Source organism: Piliocolobus tephrosceles, chromosome 6 (assembly GCF_002776525.5).
Source record: "Piliocolobus tephrosceles isolate RC106 chromosome 6, ASM277652v3, whole genome shotgun sequence".
Classification (NCBI taxonomy): domain Eukaryota; kingdom Metazoa; phylum Chordata; class Mammalia; order Primates; family Cercopithecidae; genus Piliocolobus; species Piliocolobus tephrosceles.
In genome coordinates, this window is record NC_045439.1 from 94330047 (window position 1) to 94357026 (window position 26980).

A 26980-nucleotide genomic window follows, 5' to 3' on the forward strand; every position below is an offset into this window, starting at 1 on the left:
AATTCATTGCCAGAAAAAACATTTAACTCTTTCAAATCTGTAGGAATCTTAAGCTATTAAGATGACCAACGTAAATGTCTTCATTTTCTATCAATGTTAAATATAAATTCAATATTTAAACATAAGGGTGAACTAGGCATAGTGGCTTACACCTGTAATGCTATGCTTTGGGAGGCCGAGGTGGGCAGACTGCTTGAGCTCAGGAGTTCGAAACCAACCTGAGAAACATGGCAAAACCTCATCTCTATCAATAAATAAGTAAATAAATAAATATAAGGGCAAACCCAAACAAAAAGCAACTGAACATTAAGTATAAATAAGGAAATAATATATGACAAATGTGAATCTGATAAAATAAAAATTAAAAAAAAAAAACATACCAAAATATCAAGCTTACATAAAGTTGCAACTTCTCGCATAGCCCTAAATGGTTGCAATAAGTACTGGAAGAACATGGTTGCCACAGTAACTAATTCCTGGTATGCTTCATCTTCCTCTTGGTACAGTTTCATTAATGCTACCATGGTGTTGGCTTTTCCATGTCCTTGAATAACCTAGAAAGCAAATGTGAATAAAGCTCGAATCAGGACAGTATATTTAATACATACCCAACAAACTAAACTAAAGAAACCTTCATGTTCTCAACTTTTAATATATCAATTTTAAATATTGATTAAATAGGAAAATGTTATCCTCCTCCATCAAAAATGCCCAATAAAACAAGAATGGTTAAGTAAAGTATGATATATCCATGGCAGAATATTATTACTGTAGTCATTCAGCACTGTGCTTCTGAAGACTGTTTAATAATATGGAGACTTTTGGCCAGGCACAGTGGCTCACGCCTGTAATCCCAGCACTTTGGAAGGCTGAGGTGGGTGGATCACTTGAGGTCAGGACTTCAAGACCAGACTGACTAACATGGAGAAACCCCGTCTGTACTAAAAATACAGAATTAGCTGGGCACGGTGGCGCATGCCTGTAATCCGAGCTACTGAGGAGGCTGAGGCAGGAGAATCGCTTGAACCTGGGAGGCGGAGGTTGAGGTGAGCAGAGATAGCGCCATTACACTGCAGCTTGGGCAACAAGAACAAAACTCCATTTCAAAAAAAGAAAAAGGAGACTTTTATAATATTAAATGGAGAGGCAGAGTGCAAAACTTAATCTCAACTATGCGCTAAGTATGCAGCGGAAAGGACCCAAAAGAAGGTTTGAGGTTGTGGATATTTTTTCATTTGACTTTTCTGACTGTAAAGGTTTTGTGAGGCTGTATTCCTTTTTAAAAGCTCATTAAGGGCCACGCCTGGTGGCTCACGCCTGTAATACCAGCACTTTGGGAGGCCAAGGCGGGCAGATCACGAGGTCAGGAGATCGAGACCATCCTGGCTAACACAGTGAAACCCTGTCTATACTAAAAATACAAAAAATTAGCCGGGCGTGGTGGCGGGCACCTGTAGTCCCAGCTACTCGGGAGGCTGAGGCAGGAGAACAGCATGAACCCAGGAGGTGGAGCTTGCAGTGAGCCAAGATGGCGTCACTGCACTCCAACCTGGGTGACAGTGCAAGACTCCGTCCCAAAAAAAAAAAAGAACTCATAAAATATTACAGAGCTGTCTCCAAGTACTTCAGCATGTTGTTTCTCTTCATGTCCCAGGTTAATAGTCCCATTAAGCCCTTAGCAGTGAACTCATTTACAGAGCCTCAACTGTGGTTCCAGTATCTGCTGGTTACAGCTTCTGGGGCAAGGCAGAAAATAAACTGAACAGTGTATAATCTAGGTGGACTCACTTGGTAGGAAATTATTTTACTCCCACAAGAGAAATAAAATAAAATAATATGGATTTTTTTCAACTAATACATTCTTAAATTCTTCTATTTCCATCCTTCTGCTTGAGGATAAAGTGATCTACTTTCAGCTGTAGTTTTTTATCCAGGTAATATTATTTTTTTTTTTAAGTGAAAGCCTCGCTGCACAAAATTAAAACACACACGCAAAAGTAAACTTAAGGCAAGTGATGCACTTCAGCCTTATTTCTTAGACTACTCAGAAAAATTCCAGAGTTAAAACATTCAGCTTCATTTTATATATCCTAGCAATACTAGCAATTGATCTAATTCTATAATCAATTGCTTTTCTATTCTAAATATAAAGTAAATATTAAAATTATATATTTGGACATGTTTTGAATTGAAGCTTCCCCTCCCAACCCATTTTTAAGTTCCAAATAAATATGTGAACTACACTAATGTGAACAGCTAGCTCAACAGTATGAACTACATTCATGCTATAGTACCCCAGAGTGAAACTTAAATTTGGGAAAACTATAACTTTTCTGATAGTAACTACAGTAAAATACATCATATAAATGTTCGATTTTAAGGAGAAACCACCTATCTCTATGGGAAACCGAGTGTGTAAAAAAACAAATCCGATTCAAAATGATACCATTTTTGAAACTCCCCTGTGGGTTTCACCTCATATCCTAAGGTGAAAATGATAAAGTTGAAGATCAAACGCTGACTGGCCTGAAACTCCCCTGTGGCTTCCTCATAAAGTGAAATCAACACATGAGAAGTGGGTGTGTAGATATTTACACATAAAACCCACAGTACAAAATGACCCCACTAATGAGCTCCTTTTATAAAATCATTTTAATTTAGAAAGCTTATTCTATATTTAGCTTAGGCTGAATTCTTCTCTTCACCTCCCCTTCCTCAAAAGAATGCACAGAAAAAAACCATTCTGGTTAATAACAGCAGTGAGCCGAGACTCCAGCCTGACTCTCCTTAGTAAACTGTGGGTGTGGATTTAGAAGGCATATTTTCTCCTAAACCCTTCTATGAACTTGTACTTCCCCATCCCCTTAGGTTCAGTAGCTTTACCACTCAAATAATTACTCTCTCTCAAACTACCTCTTTCAAGCTTAAAAGGGCACTAATGCGGTTATTTCAAACTGATGAATAAAGTTCACTTTCTGCCGGCTTTCCATGTGACTAAGTATGTATTACTTAAAACAAAACACCCTATCTCCTAAAAGCCATTTCTTCTATCCCATTCGCGACGTTCCCTCATACACAGACTTGGAATTGCTTACATTTAGTCCGTGTTATTCTTTCCTATATGGATGGGTTGTTTTCAGTTTTGCTTGCAATATTTCTGGCATTTCCCGTTGCAACATCCTGCTCTGCCAGCATCTTCAGGGCAAAGGTTGGGGGCCTAGTCCAGCTCCGAGCTGCAAGTACACTAGGCTCTAACTTCGCTGGTCCTCTCTGCAGGCCCTCCCGGAGCTACCGCCGGTTTCCCGCAGCGGTCCAGCGCAGGTGAGGGCACCGGGGAGCCCGCGGCCTTCTCCGCCCGCCGGCTCCTCCCTGTCAGCCGTCAGCCAGGGCTCTCGGCGCCGGGGGAGCCTCCCACAGGTTCCCAGGCCACGGAAGCGCGGACGAACGCCGGCGGCCCGGCCTCTCTTACCTGGCGCAGTCGCGCGTCCGCCTCGACCCACCGCGCGCGCAAGGCCCGCTCCCGGAACTCGCACGGGCTCTCGCAGTCGGCCGCGCAGCCCTCAGCCGGGAAGAGCGCGTCGCGCACTGTGGCACCGCCACAGCCGTCGGCCGCCGCGCCCAGGTAGCGCTCCAGCTGCCCGCACAGCTCCTGCAGCGCCGCCTCGCCGGGGTCCGCGCGCGCCGGCCACAGCAGAGCCCACAGCCCGAGCCCCAGACCCCAGGCCCCGCCGCCGCCGCCCACATCCAGCTCCGGCGGCAGCCGCGGGAAGCAGCGCTCCAGAGGCGGCCACAGCGCCGCTAGCTGCCGGTGCGCGCCGCGGAGCCCAGCGGCCGAGAGCAGGCCGGCCCAGCTGGGCGGGGACACGGCTGCCTCGGGTTTGGGCTCGGGCCCCAGCCGGGCCCCCTCGCGCCGCCGTCGCTGCTGCGCGGTGCGGTCGTGACAAGTCACAGCGAACTTGCCCTCCGCGCCGTTCCAAGCCACCAGGAAGCGCAGCCGGTGCCTCTCGGGCTCGGCGAAGAGGCCCTCCCGGACAGGCACCCAGCCTTCTAAGCTGTCGGGTTGCTCGTCTTCCATGGCTGTCGGCGGCAGCGGCCCTAGGGCTCGGCGGGCGAGGGCCTGGCCTCCTCGCACCGCCTGTCACTGGACAGTCCGAACCAGAGCATTTTTCACTGGAATCGAAACCGCGTCAGTGACCCAGTAGCGCCCTGGCCCCCGGCACTTCTAATTGGCTGACCCGGAGGTGGGGCTTACAAGAGGTGTTCGGGGTTGGTTGGGTGATAGACGACAGGGCCAGCGACAACCAATGAAAAGGTGAGAAGGTCTCCCTCAGGAGTCAATCATCTCGCAACCCGTTCAGGAGTCTAGGAAATACAGCTCTTGCCTCACCTTTTCCACCCAATACCTAAGGACGTTGGAAAAATATCTGTTGAATCGGCGAGTTGTTGTTGTCTTAGTCTCCCAGGGACCAAGCTGATTTCCTTTTCTATCATCAGGGCCCTGTTGAGTACATGGTTCCCGCCCTTGAGAATGTCACAAATGTGCTGGGGAAATGAAACATAAACTTGATAGTCATTTATTGAGGGCCTCTAAGTGTCAAGTACTGGGCAAGAAGCCACAAATTTATTTTTGTCAATTCAACAAACTTTTATTGAGTGTCGGCTGTGTGTCAGTATTGAGGGGGTGGAGTTAGAGGAGGAATTCAGGGCACTGCAGCTCCCAACCAGGGTGTTTAAATACAATCTGTGTTCTAACTCTTCACTTTAGAGTTAAGGAAACGGAGGCCCAGACAAACTTAAGATACACCGACACTCGGGCTCGACATGACCACCTGGCTACTGAAGGCCTCTTTAAGGAGATATCAGGAAATCCAGTTTACATGTCAGGGTGGAGCTAGATCTGTTCTTGCACCAAGTACCAAGATGGCCCTACTCTCTGCCTAGGAAATGTGCAGTGTAGACTGAGAAATACAGTCCATGTCCGCTCCCATCCTGGGAGTGCACTGAGACAGGTGGTGGTAATGGGGGGAGGAAAGGAGGCAGATGCCAGGAAGCTGGGATCAGGAGCCCTTTGCCGAAGCAAGGCCTGTGGGGTGTTGATTCGGGAACAAGTGAAAGCGTGTGTGAAGGTTTTGAGCTGGGAAAAACTGGAATCAGATTTTGTACTTGCTGTTATCCTCAAGGGTAAACAATAAGCAAACAAAAACATCAGGGCCAAGCTAAAGCTCTAGTTAGGGCATCTCTCTGCCTTGAAAATGACCTCAAGAAATCTAGGAACCTCTGTGGAATGCAACTTGAAGGTGGAAAGATGCCTTTGTCTGAAGGTCCCTCCCCTTTTATGCCTGCTGCAAGTGTGAGGGTTGGGGATTGGGCCCTGGGACTCAGTCACTCAGTCTTCTTGGAGAGATAACCTTTTAACTGAAGTGATTGATTTTCCCCTACTTTTAATATACTATTTTAACTAATATGATTTACTTATGATTTTTAACAGTCTGTTTTAAATATCTTTCTTGTATATTCCTCACATTATATCTTTTTACTGTCTGTTTTATACTGTGTTGTCATTTCTATTAGTTTTCTAATCTATTTGGTTTTTCAAGAGGAAATTGTCAATCTTTCTCATTATAAAGTGTCGTGGGTGGCTGGGTGCAGTGGCTCACACCTGTAATCCCAGCACTTTTAGAGGCCGAGGTGGGCGGATCACTTGAAGTCAGGAGTTCGAGACCAGCCTGGCCAACATGGCCAAACCCCGTCTCTACTTAAAAATACAAAAAAAAAAAAAAAAAGAAAGAAAGAAAGAAAGAAAAGAAAAGAAAAAAGAAAATTATGCTCTCTATGTATATTAATATATGTCTTAATCCATTCAGGCTGCTATAACAGAATACCATTGAGTGGGTGGCTTATAAACAACAAACATTTATTTCTCATAGTTCTGGAGGCTGGAAAGTCCAAGATTAAAGTACTAGCAGATTCAGTATCTGGTAAGGAAGGACCTGCTTCTTGGTTCATAGATACCTGTATTCTTACTGAGTTTTCACATGGCAGAGCTCTCTGGGACCCCCAGTGTAACGGCACTAATTTTATTCATGAGGGCTTGCCTTCATGAGCTAGTCACCTCCCAAAGGCTGCATTTCCAAATATCATCACATTGGGGATTTAGGTTCAACATGGGAATTTTAGGGGAATATAAACTGTCTATAGCATATGTATATATATGTATGATGGTTAATTTTTTTTTTTTTTTTTTTGAGACAGAGTCTCGCTGTGTCACCCAGGCTGGAGTACAGTGGCACGATCTCGGCTCACTGCAAGCTCCGTCTCCCAGGTTCACGCCATTCTCCTGGCTCAGCCTCCCGAGTAGCTGGGACTACAGGTGCCCGCCACCACATCCGGCTGATTTTTTGTATTTTTAGTAGAGACAGGGTTTCACAGTGTTAGCCAGGATGGTCTTGATCTCCTGACCTAGTGATCCACCCGCCTCAGCCTCCCAAAGTGCTGGGATTACAGGCGTGAGCCACCACACCCGGCCGGTTAATTTTAATGTGTCAACTTGATTGGGCCACCAGGTGTTTAGTCAAACATTATTCTGGGTGTGTGCATGATAGTGTTTCTGGATGAGGTTAACCTTTGAGTCAGTAGGCTGAGTAAAACCGGTTGCCCTCCCTCGTGTGAGTGGGCCTCATCCAAACAATTGAAGGTCTGAATAGAACAAAAAGCTTGAATAAGAGAGAATTCTTCCTGCTTAACTGCCTTCAAGTGGGGATATGGGTTTTTTTCCTGCCTTCCAACTCAAATGGAAACATTGGCTCTCCAGGGTCTTGAGCCTGCTGGCCTTTGGACTAGAACCACACCATTGGCTCTCCTGGATCTTCCGCTTGCTAACTGCAGATCTTGGGACTTTTTGGTCTTCATAATTACATGAGTCAATTCCTTATGATAAATCTGTTTCCATATATGTATACATTCTATTGGTTCTGTTTCTTTGGACAACTCTGACTACTACACTGTGTGTGTGTGTGTGTGTGTGTGTGTGTGTGTTTGTGTGTGTGAGAGAGAGAGAAGAGAGAGAGAGATTACACTGTTACACTGGTCTGTGAGCTCAGCATCAAAATAGGAGTTTTGCAACACACCCCACAGTTAACACTTTCTTTTTCCCTCAACACCTAGACTCTTTCAATTTCTTAACAGAATCAGAATTTCGGAAGAAAAGAATAGTAACAATAAATTGTAATTTTATAAATTATGAAACTAAAGCTTAGAGAAATAATCAATCACAGTCCATAATGAATGTATTGGCTGGATAGTCCCATCTCTATGCCATACCGTGGCAAGTAAAAAAAAGAGAAAGTTTGCTTAAGGCATATATGGGAAGTGTGTCCTGTGATTTAATTAGAAAAGTGCCCCAAAAATGTTTTTTAACCTTTTATGGTTCATGAGCACCTCTGAGAATCTATTGAAACCTGTGAGTTCTCTTCCCAGAAGTGATTCCATAAGGACACAAACATAATTTTGCATATAATTATAGAAACTCATTCATGTAGCCCCTGGCAATTCCTGAGCCATAGATAAAGAAAACTTGCTTTAAAGTGTTAGCTATACAGTGATGTGAAAGGGTTCAAATAAGCCTTACAGGCACAGCCCACTTAAAAATATCTAATGGCATTTCCTACATTTAAAAAACAGGTATCCACATTATCATTAGTATTATTATGTTTTTTAAGAGGCAGGGTCTCTGTCACCAGACTGGAGTACAGTGACGCAGTCACAGCTCACTGCAGCCTCAAACTACTAGGCTCAAGAGATCCTCCTTCCTTAGCTTCTGAAGTAGCTGGGACTATAGGCATGAACTGCCATACCTAGCTCCACATGATTGTTTTTAATTTTTGAGACAGGTCTTTCTCTGTCACCAGACTGAAGTCCAGTGGTGTCATCAGGGCTTGCTGTAGCCTTGACCTCTCAGGTTCAAGCAATCCTCCCTCCTCAGCCTCCCAAGCAGCTGGGACTACAGGTATGCCCCAACACTTACAGCTAATTTTTTTATTTGTGGACATGGGGGTCTCCCCATGTTGCCAAGGCCAGTCTCAAACTGCTGCACTCCAATAATGGGAATAGCTTCAGTCAAGGGAGGGGAATCAAGTGATGGGAATCCTGGCCCCACAGTGGGAATCCCCAGAGATTCCCCATGAGAGAGTCAGAGCTAAGCATACTCCAGGCCCAGAGAGCCTGAGGCTGGTACCCACTCTGATGTCTACTCAAATAGAAGCCATCTTATGGCTTCAGCCCTCCTGCCCTGGCTTCTAAACCAGCATCTCTGGGAGGAATGTGGGGAGGAGAGGCCAACTCCATGCTTCCTTTTCCAGGGCAGGCTTCCTGCTAAAGAGGCCCACTCTGGGAAAGGGAGAAGATTTAACACTGGCTAAACCAGGTTTGGCTTTTTGATTAATGTATTGAACTGGACATTCAATTCCTGAATTTGAGATGCTGACTTCAAGTGACCTTAGGACTATGTGTCACCTAAGAGGGAGAAGAAAGTCATTGGGTCTGCTGGATTTTCATCCAAAGAGGGCAATAATTCCCACCTGGAGTACAGTTTAAAGGAATATTGGGAGAAAAAAATAAAGTTGCATTTGATTGCCTCCAGAGCTGTGCTTACCCAGAACACTTTGGAAGAAGCCCCCAGGAAAGCCCTGGTGGAAGGCGCACAGCCCAAGGGCTCTCAAGAATCTCCTTCCAGGCCCGGTGTGGTGGCTTACCCCTGTAATCTCAGCACTTTTGGAGGCTGAGGTGGGCAGATCATGAGGTCAGGAGTTCGAGACCAGCCTGGCCAGTATGGTGAAACCCCGTCTCTACTAAAAATACAAAAATTAGCCAGGCGTGGTGGCAGGTGCCTGTAATCCCAGCTACTCAGGAGGCTGAGGCAGAAGAATCGCTTGAACTCGGGAGGCAGAGGTTGCAGTGAGCCAAGATCGTGCCGTTGCACTCCAGCCTGGGCAACAGAGCAAGATTCCGTCTCAAAAAAGAATCTCCTTCCTGGCCTTGCCATGACAGTCCTCAGCCCTCTCCACATGACCAGCCATCTGAGACCCATGGTAGAGCCACAAGTCTAAAAGCCCTCACAGCACAGGAAGTAACTCAGAGCACAGCATGTGACCTCTCCTGGTGATACTTGAGTAGTAAGAAGTGGCAACTCAGCCACAGCAAGTCTATATTTGGACCTTCACTCATGGCAGGCCTGTTGCTATTTGCAGCTATAGCCAGCTCGTGTTACCATCCAGCTTTAGTGCCTCACTTGCGGAACTCTGGTGTAAAATAGGCAGGGGTAGCCTGTGGGGCATGCAGAGGTCACCAGGAAGGAAAGCCTGCTGAACACGGATTCAATTTTCTAGCAGAACTCCAGGTCCTCTGAGTTAAAGGAAGCATTTATGGACGCTTAGCAGGCAAGTTTTGGGGTAGTCATATTCTTCCCATGCAAATTATATTATTAGAAACTCAACTTAATGCTGCAATATTAATGCAATATATTTCCTGTAGGTGGGAAGAGATATCATGGTAAATTGCAGATGTTTAAATTACAATAAACAGTGTAAATGTTTTCTGTGCCTTCTTAAAGTAAGAATTCGCGTTAACTGAACATGATGTTGGGACAGGATGTGAGAGGCTCTGATGAAGGCAGACGGGCTGGTGATTCTTGTAATGTGTCTTTAGGATATCTGTAGTGCTGGGGCCCATTTGCTAGAACCATTTGCTAGAACAGCTTGGAAATATAAATGTTGAATATCATCTGGCTATACCATTGCGTTGTAAATACATTTTATTTAACCTGCATGTACATACTGACAAATAATAACTTCATGCATTGATTCAAATACTAAAAAACAGCATCATAATTATTTTTCACTTGTTATGCATACAGCCTCCTCCTATAGAAAGTTTTCAGGTTTGGGCAGTGTCTGCAAAGCCGATTTGAATCATTTCATATCACTGTAACACTTTAAGGCAAGTTTTCTTTCGTTGCTGTGGCTCAGGAATTGCCAAGGGCTACATGGGTGAGCTAAAATTATATGTAAAGTTATGTTCCTGCCCTTATGGAATCACTTCTGGGAAGAGAATTCACAGGTTTCAGTAGATTCAGGAGATGTGCTCATGACCCATAAAAGGTTAATAAACAAGCCAAGTGAGGTGGCAGATTGCATGAGCCCAGGAGTTCAAGACCAGTCTGGGCAACATAGCGAGACCCTGTCTCTAAAAAAGAAAAATAAAAAACATTCTGGGGGGACTTTTCTAAGTAATGCACAGGGATACACCTCCCATATAAGCCTTAGGTAAACATCTTTTTAATTTTTTTAAATTGCTTCCCTATGGCATAGAGGAAAGGGTATCCAGACATTTATAATGGACTGTGACTTATTACTTTACTTCTCTAAGCTTTAGTTTCACCATTTATAAAATGACAATTTATTGTCAACCTTCCTTTCTCCCCAAATCCTGATTCTGTTAAGAGTCTAGGTGTTGAGGGGAAAAGTGAGTGTTAACTGTAGGGTGTGTTGCAAAATTCCTACTTTGACACTGAGCAAGTTCGTGTTGAGACCAGTTTGTGTTATGTGTTCAAAGGGCAACTGCCAGCTTGAAAGCTTGAAATAATAGTGTTCTTATTTGTATTTGTACTAAATGTTTTCCAGTCTTCTTGCTTGTGTCTTTCTGACAGTTCAACTTGGTGTTTCACATTCCAGCTTCTGGTTGAAAGAATTTCTCATGATGATTTATTGGTCATACAGAATCCTGGCTATTTCCCTTTGGGTAGCACATGGGAATGTAAGCATTATCTTTAGTGAACTGCTCCTCTGTCTGGAGATGGTGTGATTTAGTGGAAACCTGGGTTTGAATCCAAGCTCTTCCCCTGACTGGTTGTGTGTCAGCTGAAAAGCTTGGATTCAAGCACAGGGCTAAATACAGAGTAGCCCAGATAAATTTTTGTAAAAGAAAATTGGCTATAAGCAAGCCATTTATCCTCACAAGAACTCAGTTTTGCCATCCTAAAATCAGGAATTTTTTTAAACATCCATGACCTGCTGAATAAAATCAGGAAATTGAATTCGATGCTCTCCAAGGGACCTCCATCCCTAGAATACCACATCTCTGCCTGGGCCCCTTGGAAACTCTTACTATAGGGAGAGGAATGATCTCATAGCAGATGTCTGTGCATGGTTATGAGGCTGTTCTGCTTTGGTGCCTTCTTTCATCATCAGCTGTTTTCAAGGGACAAATATTCCCACAGTGGCCACGGATGATTCCACACTGCTGTGGTCACTCTCCATGAGTGACCAGGTAGAAGGCTTGTAGCCCAGGTGGGAGATACTAAGGTACGAATGATGGTAATTATAGTAAGAACAATAGCAATAACAGCAGCTAACACTTATTGAGGACTTACTTTAAGCCATGCATTATGTATAAAGTACATTATGTTATTTCGTCTAAATGCCAACCTTATGAGGTAGAAAGTGTTAATAGAGCTGTTTTATAGTCCATTAAAATGAGGCCTAGAGAGATGTTTTTCCTGAAGTCATACTTCCAGGATGTGGCAGAAACAATGCAAACACAGGACTGTCTAAATCCAGAAGGCAGTGGTCTTGGGGAGGGGGGAGGAGGGACAGGAAAAGGGATATTACCTAGAGATTCAAGAAGTAGAGTCAAAATCAGCATGAATTGATTATTCATTAGATTGGGGGTGTCAAAGATGAGCTTCTGGTCTCTGGTTTGGTGCTGGAGGGGGTGGGTGTCATGCTGTCACTCATGGATAGTAGCAATGCAAGTGGCCTTCATGGAGGGCCATGTTGGATGAGTAGGGGTTTAAGAAGCAGTGGTGAGACAGGGAAGAGTGGGAAGCTCTCAGCAGGCAGGACAGCCTGAGCCAGGGCCTAGGATGAGTCTCACGTGGAAGACCCTGAGAGTGGCCAGAAGGAACAGGGGGTGACTGCTAGGGAAGGTGGGGCTGCTTGGGGAGTATAGAGCTATGGCATGGGGTGGGGGGGTCCCTGGTGCCCAGGAGAGTTGGGACTTGCCAGTAATGGAGTCCTCAGAATGCAGGACATGCAGATGTACCACTTCTGCCTGAGCAAAGCAATGTATGCTGTATGAGTTTTGCTGTTATCCTGGGCAGGGACACCCCTGAGGAAGAACCATGGTGCACAGTCAGCAGACTGTAGAGACAGGAGGGTTTCAAGCAAGATTTAGAGCCTCAGAGGGAAATAGTGGGATTTTGGTCCTCCTAAAATCTGTGCTTTAGGAAGGAGAAGTACTCTGGGGTCCCAGGAAAGAGGGAAAGTGGCATCTCTGAGAAGTCGTGCATAGCCCCAGATGGGATAATAATCCCTTATTCACTTGTCTGGAGCCTCCTTGAGACCAGGAACTGTATGTCATCCATTGTACCCCCAGCGCCTAGCCTGGTCCCATTCTCTTGAATTCACACCTCACCAACCCCATGAACATTCAGAGCTGGGGCAATGAATGATGCCCAACACCACAGACCATGCATGTGGTAAGGTTAGCCAGGGTCACAGAAGGACCTAGGGCTTCTCCAGATGTCCTCTGCATGGGTGCAGACTTTCCAGGTCATTCCATGTTGCCCCATAACACACTGGCTTCAGGACATCTAACTCTGCCATGACCAGGTAGAATCTATAACACCCAGGAGCAGAGGCAGCAACCAGGAGTCCCAGTGGAGTAGAGATGAGGAACTGCTTCTAAGCTTGGGACACCTGCTGCTGCTGTTGCTGGCTGATAAGAGGCCCCTGGAGAAGAAGCATGACCCTCCCATCCTGTCAGGTTCTATTTCCGGAGATACTTGTGCTTAGCTTCATTCTCTTCCTCTTTCTCCCCCATGATGCCAAGTAAGAGCTCAACCCAGCTGTTAATGGTAAGATATTATTTCCATGCAATGTGGGTAATTCTGATTAGCTGGGCAATCCGACATACAGGAGTGTGAAGGCAGAATTCAGAGCCTCTTAGGGTAGAAGGCTCTGATTGCTTTGTTGAGATTCATCCACTACAATAAGGGATTCAGGATGAGAGAGGAGGCAAAGTGGTGTTTCTGTAGCTGGAAGGGAGCTTTGACCTTGTGAACCATCAGAGGGAAACATGGGCTAAAGTGCAGGCAATGTGCATGATACCCAGCAAGAGCTAGCAATCCCTTGGGTCTGGTATGTATGGAGGCGGGGGGGCTTGCCAGTACAGCTCAGTGCTGATTTTGCTGGGACGCAGATTCAGTGTGAGAAAAAGTTGTGCCCTAGTTCACTTGAAGCCATACTTCTCCAGCTCTGTGTATAGGCTGGCTGCATTAGTGAGGATGAACTAGGACTGCCCCAGCCAGGGCCTAATGGTGGACAGGTTTCTTAGTAGTAACCTCTCCATAAAGAAAACCCAATTCTGGAGTCTTCATAAATCATAGATGCTCTGGAGGCAAAACACTGGCCCTGGTGCCTAGAAACCACTGGCTTTGCGATGCTGCCTCTGGAAACCTATGTCCACTCATCCTTCTCTCCATCTAGGGGGTGGACCTGATCCTGTTTGTGGTCCCAGGTGGCATGGACCAAGACCTGGTGGAGCTGGTGCATTGTGTGCCTTAATCCTGCGTGGTGATGGTATCTCAGCCTCAGCAGGTGTTACCGAAGTGATATTTACCACTGTCTTCCATGTGAAGAGTTTTGGAGCACTGGAGAGTGGGAGAACTCCAAGAGCGATGTTCCCAAGTCTTAGAGTCTCAGGAGCAAGGTTTCCTTATGAGGATCCAGATCTCTGAAACCAATAACATACATGGCATTGGGTTAGGATAGCAGCATCTTTATCACCTAATGGCTGCTGGAAGTCGACTTCTCTGTGTGGTGCTGATAGAGTACCTAGAAAAACAGCAACCCATGGATACTTCAGAGTGAAGAGGAGAAGAGAGAAGGTTCCCAGGGGCTCACCAGGGCTGAGTCCATGTAGTGACACTTCCACATCCCACCTCCCCAAACCCTCTACCATCAGAGAAGGCTGGTTGGTTCTTATGTTTTTGTCTTGTCAGAAAGCCAGGGTGAGCACATGGAGGAAAATGTGAGGGATTTCCAAGGCGAGGTGTAGCCATGAGTAACTGGGGGAGTGATATTTGGTACGGAGCCCCAGTTGAAGTGGCTAAGGGCCCCTCCAGGTTAAGAGCAGGACACAGTTCCATCACTGGGATCCAGAACCTCCTATTCTTGGATCAAAGTGTTACCAGCATCCTGGGTTCTTGTAATCTCCCAGGATAGAAATCAAGAGAGATCACCAGACACAGCAGCAAAGAAAAGTTTATTTTAGCTTGTGCACAAGGAAGCCGGCACTGAAGAAGAAAAGAATGGGCTGCCCCTTGAGGAAAGTAGTGTGTGGGTTAGTTTTATAAAGTCTTTCTATAGGGAAGGGTTACATCAGGGCATGTGTAGAAGGGTTTTTCTAGTGCTTGCACAGTGGCTCAACATGCTTCTTCATACATTATATGTAACATTAGCATTTTAAATCGCCACCCCAGGTGTGATTTTTAGCATTAAAATGAAGAAGGGGTAACTACAGGTTGGAGCTTAAATCTAACTGCACATTTGGGGCTCCAGGGAAGTCCCTAGATCCCCGAAATAGGAGCTTATGGTTATAGCGGTTATAGCTTCTTGGGTCTTTTGTTACTGATTGGCTGCGAGTTAGATAAGCAAGAGCTTGACTGAGGGGCTTTTCTTTTTTTTCTTTTTTTTTTTTTTTGAGACAGAGTCTCACTCTATCCCCCAAGCTGGAGTGCAGTGGCGTGATCTTGGATCACTGCAACCTTCGCCTCCCAGGTTCAAGTGATTCTCATGCCTCAGCCTGCCGAGTAGCTGGGATTACAGGCTCCCACCACCACGCCCAGCTAATTTTTGTATTTCTGGTAGAGATAGGGTTTCATCATACTAGCCAGGCTGGTCTTGAACTCCTGACCTCAGGGGATCCACCCACCTCAGCCTCCTAAAGTGCTGAGATTACAGGTGTGAGCCACTGCGCAGGGCCGACTGAGGGGCTTTTATCCTTTTCCTCCAGATCATCCTAACATAGGAACCTAACTAGTCTGCCTGTCTCAAATCCTTCCTAAATGGGCCAGATGTAGAACTGTGTTGGCACCTCTGCTCTCCTCATCACTACTCCTAGCCTTTTCCTGTGCTCACAGGACAAAACTTGGAGGGCACCAGCTGAGGCAGTGAGCAGAGCCTGGCTGGTTGTCCCCAGGAAGAAAGGAGGAGGTCCAGGCCATAACGGCAAAGTGTCATCTCTGACCAGCCTGGGACACAGAGCAGAGTTCTTCTTCCTGAGGCCATGGGTAACTTGGCCTCCACAAATAAAGGCTGAGGAAGAGGGATGAAACTGGAGGTTTACAGCAGGAATGTCCAGGGAGGGCAGGGGGAAGGGCAGGCAGTCAGTTCAGAACATCGCAGACTTTCATGGCCAGAGTGTAGAGAGGCTGAAGAAGGTGGGTTTTCTGGAAGACTGTCCCAACCTCTCAGGGGCCAGCTGGGCATCCAGGCATCTCCTACCTTAGAAGGTAGACCAGCAGAATAGGCACCACTTAGAGATTTAGAAATGCAGTTTTCCAGACCTCACTCTAGACTTTCTGACTCTACATTTAACCAGATCCCCAAGGTGATGTGTGTGCAGGAAAGTCTGAGAAACCTTGTTGAGGGGAGGAGTTCTGACAGGGCTGGAGGGAGGACACCCCTCTAACAGGCAGCATGCAGGGGCTGCCATGGAGGTGACATCACACCACATGGGGAGTTGGGGAAAGAGAGAGGCAATGAGCTCCTTCCGGCGGGGCTGAGTGTGAGGGGGCTGCTGGAGGGGGCTGCTCAAGACAGCAGCTGTGCCTCTGAGCCTCTGCCTCTGCATGGGGCACAGGTTAGGGCCAGAGACATGGATTTGGTGCCCTCAGAAGAGACGAGGACGTAGAAGCTGTGAGACTGGACAAGATCACCTAGAACAAGTGGAGAGTGGGAAGAGGGCCTAGAATGGAGGTTGAGGGGATGCCTCCATATAAACAGCAGCCAAGGGGAGGAACTTGGCAGAGATTTCAGCAGTCAGTGGCCTAGGGGAAATTCCAGCTGAGCCAGGGGAGACAGAAAGGTCAATAGGATTGAATGGATAGAGCAGACAGGAGAGCACCAGACAGGGTCCATGGATTTCACAGGCCATCAGAAAATGTTACATTAAAAGGGCTATCAAAAGCGGAGATAGGCCAGGCACATTGGCTCACACCTGTAATCCCAACATTTTGGGAGACCAAGGCAGGAGGATTGCTTAAGCAAGAGTTTGAGACCAGCTTGGGCAACATAGTGAGACCCTGTCTCTACAAAAATTATAAAAATTAGCCAGGCATGGTGGTCTGTGCCTGTGATCCCATCTGCTCGGGAGGCTGAGGTGGGAGGATTGCTTCAGCCCAGGAGGTCAAAGCAGCAGTGAGCTGAGATGGCACCACTGCACTCCAACCTGGGCAACAGAGCAAGACCCTGTTTCAAAAAACAAACAAACAACAACAACAACAACAAAAAAAACAGTGGAGATAGTGGAAAGAAAACTTAATGCCGTTTTAAAAATATGGTTTGGGAAGTGGCTATTAAGAGGACAGTCTATCAGCAGAATTGACAGTCCATCACTGCAGAAAGATAAACAGAGCTGACAGGGGAAGCTGCTGAACTTGTTGATTTCTGTTTTCTGTGTACAACTGTGGAACAAATAGGGAAGACAAACAGCTGGCTGCTAACTCTGATCACATAAATGGAAGTTAAGGAAAACTGGATCATAAAAATGATGGCTAAGGAAAAAACAGTGCTAAACCGTATCTTAAAATATTTTGCTTATCTTATTTTTCTCAAAACATTATATATATGTCATGTTAAAATAGCTTAATAATATTAGTTTGAAAAAAAAAAAAAAAGGCGGCCGGGCACGGTGGCTTAAGCCTGTAATCCCAGCACTTTGGGAGGCCGAGACGGGTGGATCACGAGGTCAGGAGATGGAGACCATCCTGGCTAACACGGTGAAACCCCGTCTCTACTAAATACAAAAAACTAGCCGGGCGAGGTGGCAGGCGCCTGTAGTCCCAGCTACTCAGGAGGCTGAGGCAGGAGAATGGCATAAACCTGGGAGGTGGAGCTTGCAGTGAGCTGAGATCTGGCCACTGCACTCCAGCCTGGGCGACAGAGCGAGACTCCGTCTCAAAAAAAAATAAAATAAAAATAAAAAATAAAAAAATAAATTTTTTTTTAAAAAGGCATTAAGTTTACCACAATTTTTTAATGGGGGTAGGCATTGGGAACTGGATTGTGATGATGGCTGCACAATTTGGGGAATTTACTAAAAATCATTGAATTGTACACTTAAAACATGAATTTTCTTCCTTTCTTCCTTTCTTTCTTCCAACAGGGTCTTGCTCTGTCACCCAGGCTGGAGTGCAGTGGCAAGATAATAGTTCACTGCAGCCTCAATCTTCCAAGCTAAAGTGATCCTCCCACCTTAGTGTCCCAAGTAGCTAGGACTGCAGGCACACACCCCCACGCTGGGCTAGTTTTTTATTTTTGTTTTTGTTTTTTTAATAGAGGTGAGGTTTCTTTGTGTTGTCCAGGCTGGTCTCGAACTCCTAACCTCAAGAGGTCCTCCCACCTTTGCCTCCCAAAGTGCTTGGATAACAGGTGTCAGCCAATGTACCTGACCTGTAATATTTTTCTGTTCTTGGAAAGTCTTTTGTTGGTCATCTATGATACTTCTCTATAAAAATACACATGTATAACTTGAGATTTAAGATTTCCTCTTATTCTCCTGGGACCATACATCTCTGAATAGTAAACTCTTTTCTTCTTTTGGATGAAGTTACCAATACAGCTTTTAGTCACATGTAAGCAAAATAACATAAATATATTAAAATTTTCAGTAAATAATAATAATTATTATTTTTATTTATTATTATTCTGTCGCCCAGGCTGGAGTGCAGTGACGCGATCTCGGCTCACTGCAAGCTCCGCCTCCCGGGTTCACGCCATTCTCTTGCCTCAGCCTCCTGAGTAGCTGGGACTACAGACGCCACCACCACACCCTCCTAACTTTGTATTTTTAGTAGAGACTGGGTTTCACTGTGTTAGCCAGGATGGTCTCGATCTCCTGACCTTGTGATCTGCCCGCCTTGGCCTCCCAAAGTGCTGAGATTACAGGCATGAGCCACCGTGCCTGGCCAATAATTATTACATGAAAAATAAAATGGAAATGCATCTCTTAATGAAGTAGATGGAGCTAAAAAGCTTTTTTTTAAAAAAAGTTGATTTGTGTATCCATTGATGAAAATTACATGTTTTAGACTGCAACAGGAATTAGGGTCAATTGTCTTTCTGCTTTTCATTTTGTTGATGTAAGTACTGAGCAACCTTGCTCAGCTACATAATCAAACATTGATGGAAATACAAGTTTTTTATTATAGCAGTGTCACTCACGTTTTTTAACTCTTTCTGAAATGTGTGTCAAAAAGTACATAGTGATCTATCATGAAAAATTATTTTTAATCATATATTAGCTGACAATTTGATTAGATCTTCCTTCAACTTTATTGAAAGCAAAGAACTGGAAACCACTCAGCTTGAAAACAAATTTTTTCTTATGCATTCATTAATGTCACTCACCCTCCACCATTGATAGCAATACTTCAATTGTCCTTCCATTTAATCCCCTGGAGGTTTTTGGGTTTTGTTGTTGTTGTTGTTTAATTCCCAAGCAATGAAATCTTACAGTGCAATGAAATATTCAGGACAAGTGAGAGGTATAGTTTTACTTTTGTAATAAAGAGAAGAAGGACTATTGTGAAAAAAGAATCTACATGAAGTCTCAAATGCTGGCTCCTTCCCAGGCAGAGCAGCTCTGGGAAAGATTAAATATGAAGTTGAGCATCTGGGAGCTGATCCTCCTGAAGCTATCTATACCTATACCCATGTACCCCTTGGAAAGTCTTCACATACAGATTCCATAGCCTGAAGAGTGATGGTGGGAATGCCACCCTTTGATGGAGTCTGGATAGGAAAAGGGGAGAAGGCCGGGCGCAGTGGCTCATGCCTGTAATCCCAGCACTTTGGGAGGCCGAGGTGGGTGGATCATGAGGTCAGGAGATCAAGACCATCCTGGCTAACATGGTGAAACCCCGTCTCTACTAAAAATACAAAAAAAGAAAATTAGCTGGGTGTGGTGGCAGGCACCTGTAGTCCCAGCTTCTCGGGAGGCTGAGGCAGGAGAATGGCGTGAACCTGGGAGGCAGAGCTTGCAGTGAGCCGAGATCGCACCACTGCACTCCAGCCTGGGCCACACAGCGAGACTCCATCTCAAAAAAAAAAAAAAAGGGGGAAAAGGGGAGAAAGAGAGAATAACAGCTAGCAGAGAAAGCTGGGTGGAAAGTTTATTTTTAGTCTGGGACAATGAATTAGTCATCTACTGTGACATAACAAATTATTTCAAAACTTGGCAGCTTAAAACAACAAATATTTATTCTCTTGAATGGTTTCTGATGGTCAAGAACCTGAGAACAGTTCATCTGGATGATTGTGGCTCAGGGTCTCTCATGAGGCCTGGTGACCACTTTCCCTTGGTCCTTTAATACGTCTTATGCCCGCAGCAATGCTACCAACTTCTTTGGCTCACCTGCCAGCCAACCTTGGTTCACCTGTGTTTCCATATGTTTTTCTTGCTTGTACAGCCACTGGGGACCAGCTCTGGCCAGGACGATTCTGTTTGCCATGATGTGGGTTGAAATCACAACTTCTCCTGGGCCTGGTGGCTCACGCCTGTAACCCAGCACTTTGGGAGGCCGAGGCAGGTGGATCACGAAGTCGGGAGTTTGAGACCAGCCTGGCCAACATGGTGAAACCTTGTCTCTACTAAAAAATACAAAAATTAGCTGGGCGTGGTTGTGGGAGCCTGTAATCCCAGCTACTCGGGAGGCTGAGGCAGGAAAATCGCTTGAAACTGAAAGCAGAGGTTGCAGTGAGCAGAGATCACGCAACTGCACTCCCACCTGGGCAACAAGAGCAAAACTCTGTCTCAGAAAAAAAAAAAAGAAAGGAAAAAGAAAAAGAAATCAAAACTTCTTCTATGACATTTGAACTCCCTGTGAAGTTTATCCCGTGTTAGAGTTTTTCTCTCAGTCTTACAGTATCCTTTAGTGTCCTCTTCATAATTACTCTCCTATCATAACTCTACTATCATCTAACACTTTTTTTTTTTTTGAGATGGAGTTACCATTACCCAGGCTGAAGTGAAGGAGTGCAATCTCAGCTAACTGCAATCTCCGTCTTTTGGGCTCAAGAGACCCTCCTGCCTCAGCCTCCTGAGTAGCTGGGATTACAGGCATGTGCCACCATGCCTGGCTAATTTTTTTGTATTTTTCGTAGAGACGGAGTTTCACCATATTGCCCAGGCTGGTCTCAAACTCCTGAGCTCAAACGATCTGCCCACCTCAGCCTCCTAAAGTGCTGCGATTACAGGCATGAGTCACTGCGCCTGGCCTAATACTCCTTTAGAATGAACTGTCTTCCTCTAATATAGCCATAAATGCCTATATTTAGTTCTGATAGACTTGTAGATGATAATCTTCTTCTAACTTCTGATTTATTATCCTACTAGGAAGTTGAGAATTGGAATGTTCATTATCAGGTTCTGGGGAGGATTTTCTTTGGGGGTGTGTTATATTATTTAATAGGAAATACCATTTTGTCATACGGAAAAAAAAATCATAGCTTGAGCTCCTCCAAAAAAGTGTTGTAATTTAGAAATTCTTAGGAAGCTTGTCATAATGAATCAATAAAAAATTAATAACAATATAGCCAACTCTATGTTGTCTGCAAGATACACATGTTAGATTCAAAAATACAAATAGATTGAAACTAAAAGGATAGAAAAAGATAAATCATGTAAACAGCAACCACAGGAAAGCTAGAGGGGCTGTACTGACATCAGAAAAAAATGGATTTAAAACAAAAAAAGTGTTACTAGAGATAAAGAGGGATATGCTATCATTAGAAAAGAGCCAATCCATCAGAAAGATATGACAATTATATATGTATATGCACCTAACTACAGAGTACCAAAATATGTCAAACAAAAATTGACATAAATGAAGGTAGAAATGGAAACTCTAACAATAATAGTTGAAGACTTCAATACTCTGCTTTCAATAATGGATAGAATGACTAAGCAGAAGATCAACAAGGAAATAGAAGACTTAAATAATACTATAAACCAAATGGACCTAACAGACATCTATATAACACTCTACTCAACAATAGCAGAAGCAGAATACAAATTCTTCCCGAATGCCTGTGGAACGTTCTCTAAGATGGACCATATACTAGCCTATAAAACAAACCTCAATACATTTAAAAGGATAGAAATAATACAAAATATGTTTTCTTGTCGCAATGGAATGCAAATAGAAATTAATAACACAAAGAAAGTTGGAAAACTCACAAATATATGGAAATTAAACAACACACTCCTCAATAACCAATGGGTCAAAGAAGAAATCAAAATGGAAGTTAGAAAATACTTTGAGATGAATAGACATGAAGATAACATGAAAACTTGTGGGGTACAGCAAAAGCAGTGATTAGAGGAAAATTTATAGCCATAAATGCCTATATTTAACAAGAAGAAAGACCTCAAATCAATACATTTAAAAGCTGGAAAAAGAAGAGCAAACTAACAAAACAAGCAGAGGAAGGAAATAATAAGTATTAGAGTAGAAATTAATTAAATAATAGAAAAACAATAGGGAAAATTAAAGAAACCAAAGCAGATTATTTGAAGTAATCAGCAAAATTGACAAACCTCTAGTCAGAGGTTTGACCAAGAGAAATGAGAGAAAACTCAAATTACTAGAATCAGAAATGAAAAAGGGGCATTACTACCAAACATACAGAAATAAAAAAGATTGAAAAGAAATACCATGAACAACTGTATTAGAATAAATTAGATAATTTAAATGAAATAGACATTTCCTAGAAAGACACAAAGTCCCAAAACAGACTAAGGAAGAAATAGGCAATCTAAATAGGCCTAAGTAAAGAGATTAAATTAATAATTAAAAAACTAGCTTTTTCCAAAGTGAATTCAGGGCCCCATTGCTACTTGTGCTATACTTTGACATACCTTTCCTTTCTTATTTTGTAAACTTCCTAGAAAGCCGTCTTCACTAAGTATCTCCTAGTCTCTCTATGTGTGGTTGGTAGTCATGGAAGTGACACATAAAGTAAGCCAGAAGTTCGGTGGAACATGTGAGAAACTGTTTTGTGCTTTTATAGATGTCATACTTGACAATACATGTATAAGTTACATGAATTGATGCTAAATATATCTTCCATTTGAATTCCTTTTGGACAAAGTTATTTCCTGATGTGAAGAAAAAAAAAAAAAAAAAACCAGCCTGGCCAACATGGTGAAACCCCGTCTCTACTAAAAATACAAAAATTAGCCAGGTGTGGTGGCAGGTGCCTGTAATCCCAGCTACCTGGGATGCTGAGGCAGGAAAATCACGTGGACCTGGGAGGTGGAGGTTGCAGTTAGCCGAGATTGTGCCACTGCACTGCAGCCTGGGTGACAGAGTGAGACCCTGTCTCAAAAAAAAATTAATAATAATAGTAATAATAATACATCACCCATGAAGAAAAGCCTAGGACCAGGTGGCTTCACTGATGAATTCTGCCAAATGTTGAAAGAAGTATTAATTACAATTCTTTACATACTGTTCCAAAAAATAGAAGAACAGGAACACTTCCCAACTCATTCTATGAAACATATTACCCTGATACCAAAACCAGAGAAAGATATCACAAGAAAAAAAACCAAAACTACATGCCAGTATTTGTTAGGAATATGAATTCAAAATCCCTCAGCAAAATATTAGCAAACTGAATCTAGTCACATATAACAAAAACTTAGGCCAGACACGGTGGCTAATGCCTGTAATCCCTCCTAAAAAACAATAACAAAAAAGAAAACTATTAAGCATTATGACCAAGTGGGATTTATCCCAAATTTGGCCATGGATTATTAGACATGACATCAAAAGCACAAGCAGCAACAACAACAAAGAATAGATAAACTAGACTTCATCAAAATTAAAAACGTTTGTGCTTCAAGGGACATCATCAAGAAAATAAAAGGATACCTCACCAAATAGAAGAAAAAGATTTGTAATGTACATACCTGACAGTGGACTAGAATCCAGGATACATAAAGAACTCTTAGAGCTCAATAACAAAAAGGCAAATAACCCAATTTAAAAATGGGCAAAAGATTCAGAGAGGTATTTCTTCAAAGCAGGTATACAAATGGCCAATAAATACATGAAAGATAACTGACATCATTATTCATCGGGGACATGCAAATCAAAACCACAATGAGATACCATTTCATAACCACTAGGATGACTGTAATCCAACAGTCAGATAATAACAAGTGCTGACAAGAATGTGGAGAAATCAGAGCTTTCCTACACTGCTGGCAGGAATGTAAAATGGTGTAGACAATTTGGAAAATAGTTTGGTGGTTTTTCAGAAAGTTAAACATAAGTTACCATTTGACCCAGTGATTGCACTCTGAGGTGTTTACTCACTCCTAGATATATACCTACAAGAGATGAAAACATATTCACACAAAAACTTGTACACAAATGTCTTTAGCAGCGTTATTTAAAATAGCCAAAAGGTAGAAACAACCCAAATGAAATGGGAAACCACCTGAATCAACTGATGCATGGACAAACAAAATATGGTATATCCATACAACGGAATATTTTTCCAGTGCTAAAAAGGGAATGAAATACTGATACATGCTACAGCATGGGTGAACCTTGAAAACAGTATGCTCAGTGAGAGAAGCAGTTACAAAAGATCATATACTATATTATTCCATTTATAGGAAATGTCCAAACAGGAAAATCAATAGAGACAGATAGATCAGTTGTTGCTTAGGGATAGGAGAGATGGGGGAATGTTGGTGGTGATAGCTAAAGGGTTCAGTGCTTCTTTTTGAGGTGATAAAAATGCTCTAAAATTACTGCCGGGCGCAGTGGCTCACTCCTGTAATCCCAGCATTTTGGGAGGCTGAGGTGGGAGGATCCCTTGAACTCAGGAGTTCAAGACCATCCTGGGCAACATGGCATGACCCCGTCTCTAAAAAAAAAAAAAAAATTCAAAAGTTAGCCAGGCGTGGCAGCACGTGCCTATGGTCCCAGCTACTTGGGAGGCTGAGGTGGGAGGATCCCCTGAGCCCAGGAGGCAGAGGTTGCAGTGAGCCAAGATGGTGCCACTGCACTCCAGCCTGGGTGACAGAGGGAGACCATGTCTCAAAAAAATTTTTTTAATTTAAAAATACATGCTGTGAAATTGACTGTGGTGATCACCACATATATGTGTGAGTATACTAAAAACCACTACATTATACACTTTTACTAGGTGAATTGTATGGTATATGAATTATACCTCAATAAAACTGTTACAAACAAGAATTAATACAACACAACGGGCCGGGCGTGGTGGCTCACGCCTGTAATCCCAGCACTTTGGGAGTCCGAGGCAGGCGGATCATGAGGTCAGGAGATCGAGACTATCCTGGCTAACATGGTGAAACCCTGTCTCTACTAAAAATACAAAAAAAAAAAAAAAATTAGCTGGGCATGGTGGTGGGTGCCTGTAGTCCCAGCTACTCAGGAAGCTGAGGCAGGAGAATGGCATGAACTTGGGAGGCAAAATGAGCAGAGATCGCGCAACTGCACTCCAGCCTGGGCAACAGAGTGAGACTCTGTCTCAAACACACACACACACACACACACACAAATGGCAGCTCTGTGCCAGGAAGAAAGCATGGACTTCGGAGTCTAACAGACTGTGTTAATCTGGTTCTCCAAGAAGCAGGAACAATATGGAAAAGAATTTTATTAGAGGAAACACCTATGTGAGCGATAAAATGGGGAGGCAGCTAGGAAAGGCTGGGAGAACTGCCAGACCATGATGCAAGTCTGACCCTGGCTGAAGAAGAGCAAGAGGGAAGGTTCAGGGAAGATTCAGGCAAGTATCCTAGACTACTATGCAGTCTAAGAAAGTCTTGGTGAGGCTGTCAGGGAATCCTCCAGCCAACTCCTCTGGCCATCAGAGAAGTGTGTTGTTGTTGTTGTTGTTGTTTGAGATGGAGTCTTGCTCTGTTATCCAGGCTGGAGTGCAGTGGTGCAGTCACAGCTCACTGCAACCTCCGCCTCCCTGGTTCAAGCAATTCTTCTGCCTCAGCCTCCCAAGTAGCTGGGATTACAGGCACCTGCCACCACGACTGGCTAATTTTTTGTGTTTTTAGTAGAGACCGGGTTTCACCATGTTGGTCAGGCTGGTCTCAAAGTCCTGACCTCATGATCCGTCCACCTCCGAAAGTGCTAGGATTACAGGCGACCAGTCTTCTGTTTGTATTTTAAGAGACAGGGTCTTGCTATGTTGCCCAGGCTGGTCTTGAACTCCTGGGCTCAAGTGATCCTCCCACCTCAGCCTCCTGAGTAACTGGAACTAGAGAAGGGCTCAGAGGAGTTTTGTATCAACCAGAAATGGATCTGCCTTAGAATCCCTGGCTGTGCTTGTCACTGGATGGCAGATGTTTGTGGCAAGCATGCTATGCAGCAATGAACTTCAGGGGGCAACTGAAACCTCCAGTCAATTACACTCCCTGTAGTTGGATATCTGTGACACACATTCGCATAACTGCCACACCGATTAAGGCTCAAATCCCAGTTCAACAATATACTAACTGTGTGGCCTTGCACAAGATACCCTCCCTGAGACACAGTTGACTCATCTACAAAGTGGGGATGATAGTAGTACCTGCCACATAGGGTCGATGTGAGAATAATGTATATATAAACTGCCTAACACAGAAAAGGCATACAATAAGTATTCAAGAAGTAGTAGCTATTACTAATATTGTATTTACTACTACTATTGTTATTATTATATCCTTCTAGACTTTATGTACTTCATTAAAATAGTGGACATCATATTCTACATATAATGGGCGTTCTGTTTATTTTGCTTAACATCATATTGTATGTCTTTTTCCAAGTTACCATTTGCTCTTCATAAACATTTTGAAGGCTGTTTTGTAGTCTATGTAGTATACATACCCGAGCTTACTTAGGCCTTCTCTTAATCATTAAACCTTTCCCCCAAAAAAAGTTTTTGCTACTTAAAAAAATTCTGTAGTGGGCATTTTTACATAAAATAATTTTTTTCTTTGTATTTGGGATTTTTCCTCAAGGTTCCAGAATAGGATTACTAGGTTAGAGAGAGTGTGGACAGGCTAGAGAGTTGTATGTATGAACACTTTTTTTTTTTTAGACAGAGTCTTGCTGTGTTGCCCAGGCTGGAGTACATTGGTGCAATCATGGCTCACTGCTTCAGCCTCCCAAGTAGCTGGAACTACAGACATGCACCACCACACCTGGCAAATTCTTAAATTTTTTGTAGACATGGGGTTTCACTGTGTTGCCTAGGCTGGTCTCAAACACCTGGCCTCAAGCAATCCTCCTGCCTCACCCTCCCAAAGTGCTAGGGTTACAGGCATGAATCACCATACCCAGCTGAGAGTGTGAACATTTTTAAGGTTCCTGACCCAGGTTGCCAAGCTTGCTCTTCAGAAAAATGGGGCCAGTTTACATTCCAGCCGGCAGCATATGAGAGTGCTCACTTCACTGTCCCCTTATCCAGCCGGGGTTATCACTTTTGATATTTTTAAATATTTTCTAACTGAAAAGGCAAAACAGCCTCTACTTATTTGTTCTGTCCCTTTTTTTTTTTTTTTTTTTTTTTTTTTGGTCTTGCTTTTTTACCTATCCTGGAGTGCGTGAGGTAGTTTTTTTTTGGCTGTCCGCTAAAACCCCCCCCCCCGGCACGTC

General features: G+C 43.9%; 2 protein-coding genes across 5 annotated transcripts in view; one reads left to right on the top strand and one right to left on the bottom strand.

Annotated features, from left to right (window-relative positions):
- The window catches only part of WHAMM (WASP homolog associated with actin, golgi membranes and microtubules), a 31595-nt gene extending 27520 nt beyond the window's left edge, over positions 1-4075 (bottom strand). The window contains exons 1-2 of the mRNA XM_023194292.2: positions 3470-4075; positions 381-554 (exon numbers count right to left, since the gene is read on the bottom strand). Coding sequence (XP_023050060.1) covers positions 381-554; positions 3470-4075 — 780 coding nt within the window. The remainder of the gene's footprint in view (positions 1-380; positions 555-3469) is intronic.
- FSD2 (fibronectin type III and SPRY domain containing 2) overlaps positions 4075-26980 on the top strand; it is a 54853-nt gene continuing 31947 nt past the window's right edge. The window contains exon 1 of one of the 4 annotated variants that reach the window (XM_023194296.2): positions 4075-4241. The gene's annotated coding sequence lies outside the window, so the exon portion shown is untranslated. Of the gene's footprint in view, positions 4242-8985; positions 9435-12558; positions 12911-13310; positions 14029-26980 lie in introns of those variants that run through there. The other 3 variants (XM_023194293.1, XM_023194294.1, XM_023194295.1) reach the window with 3 other exon arrangements.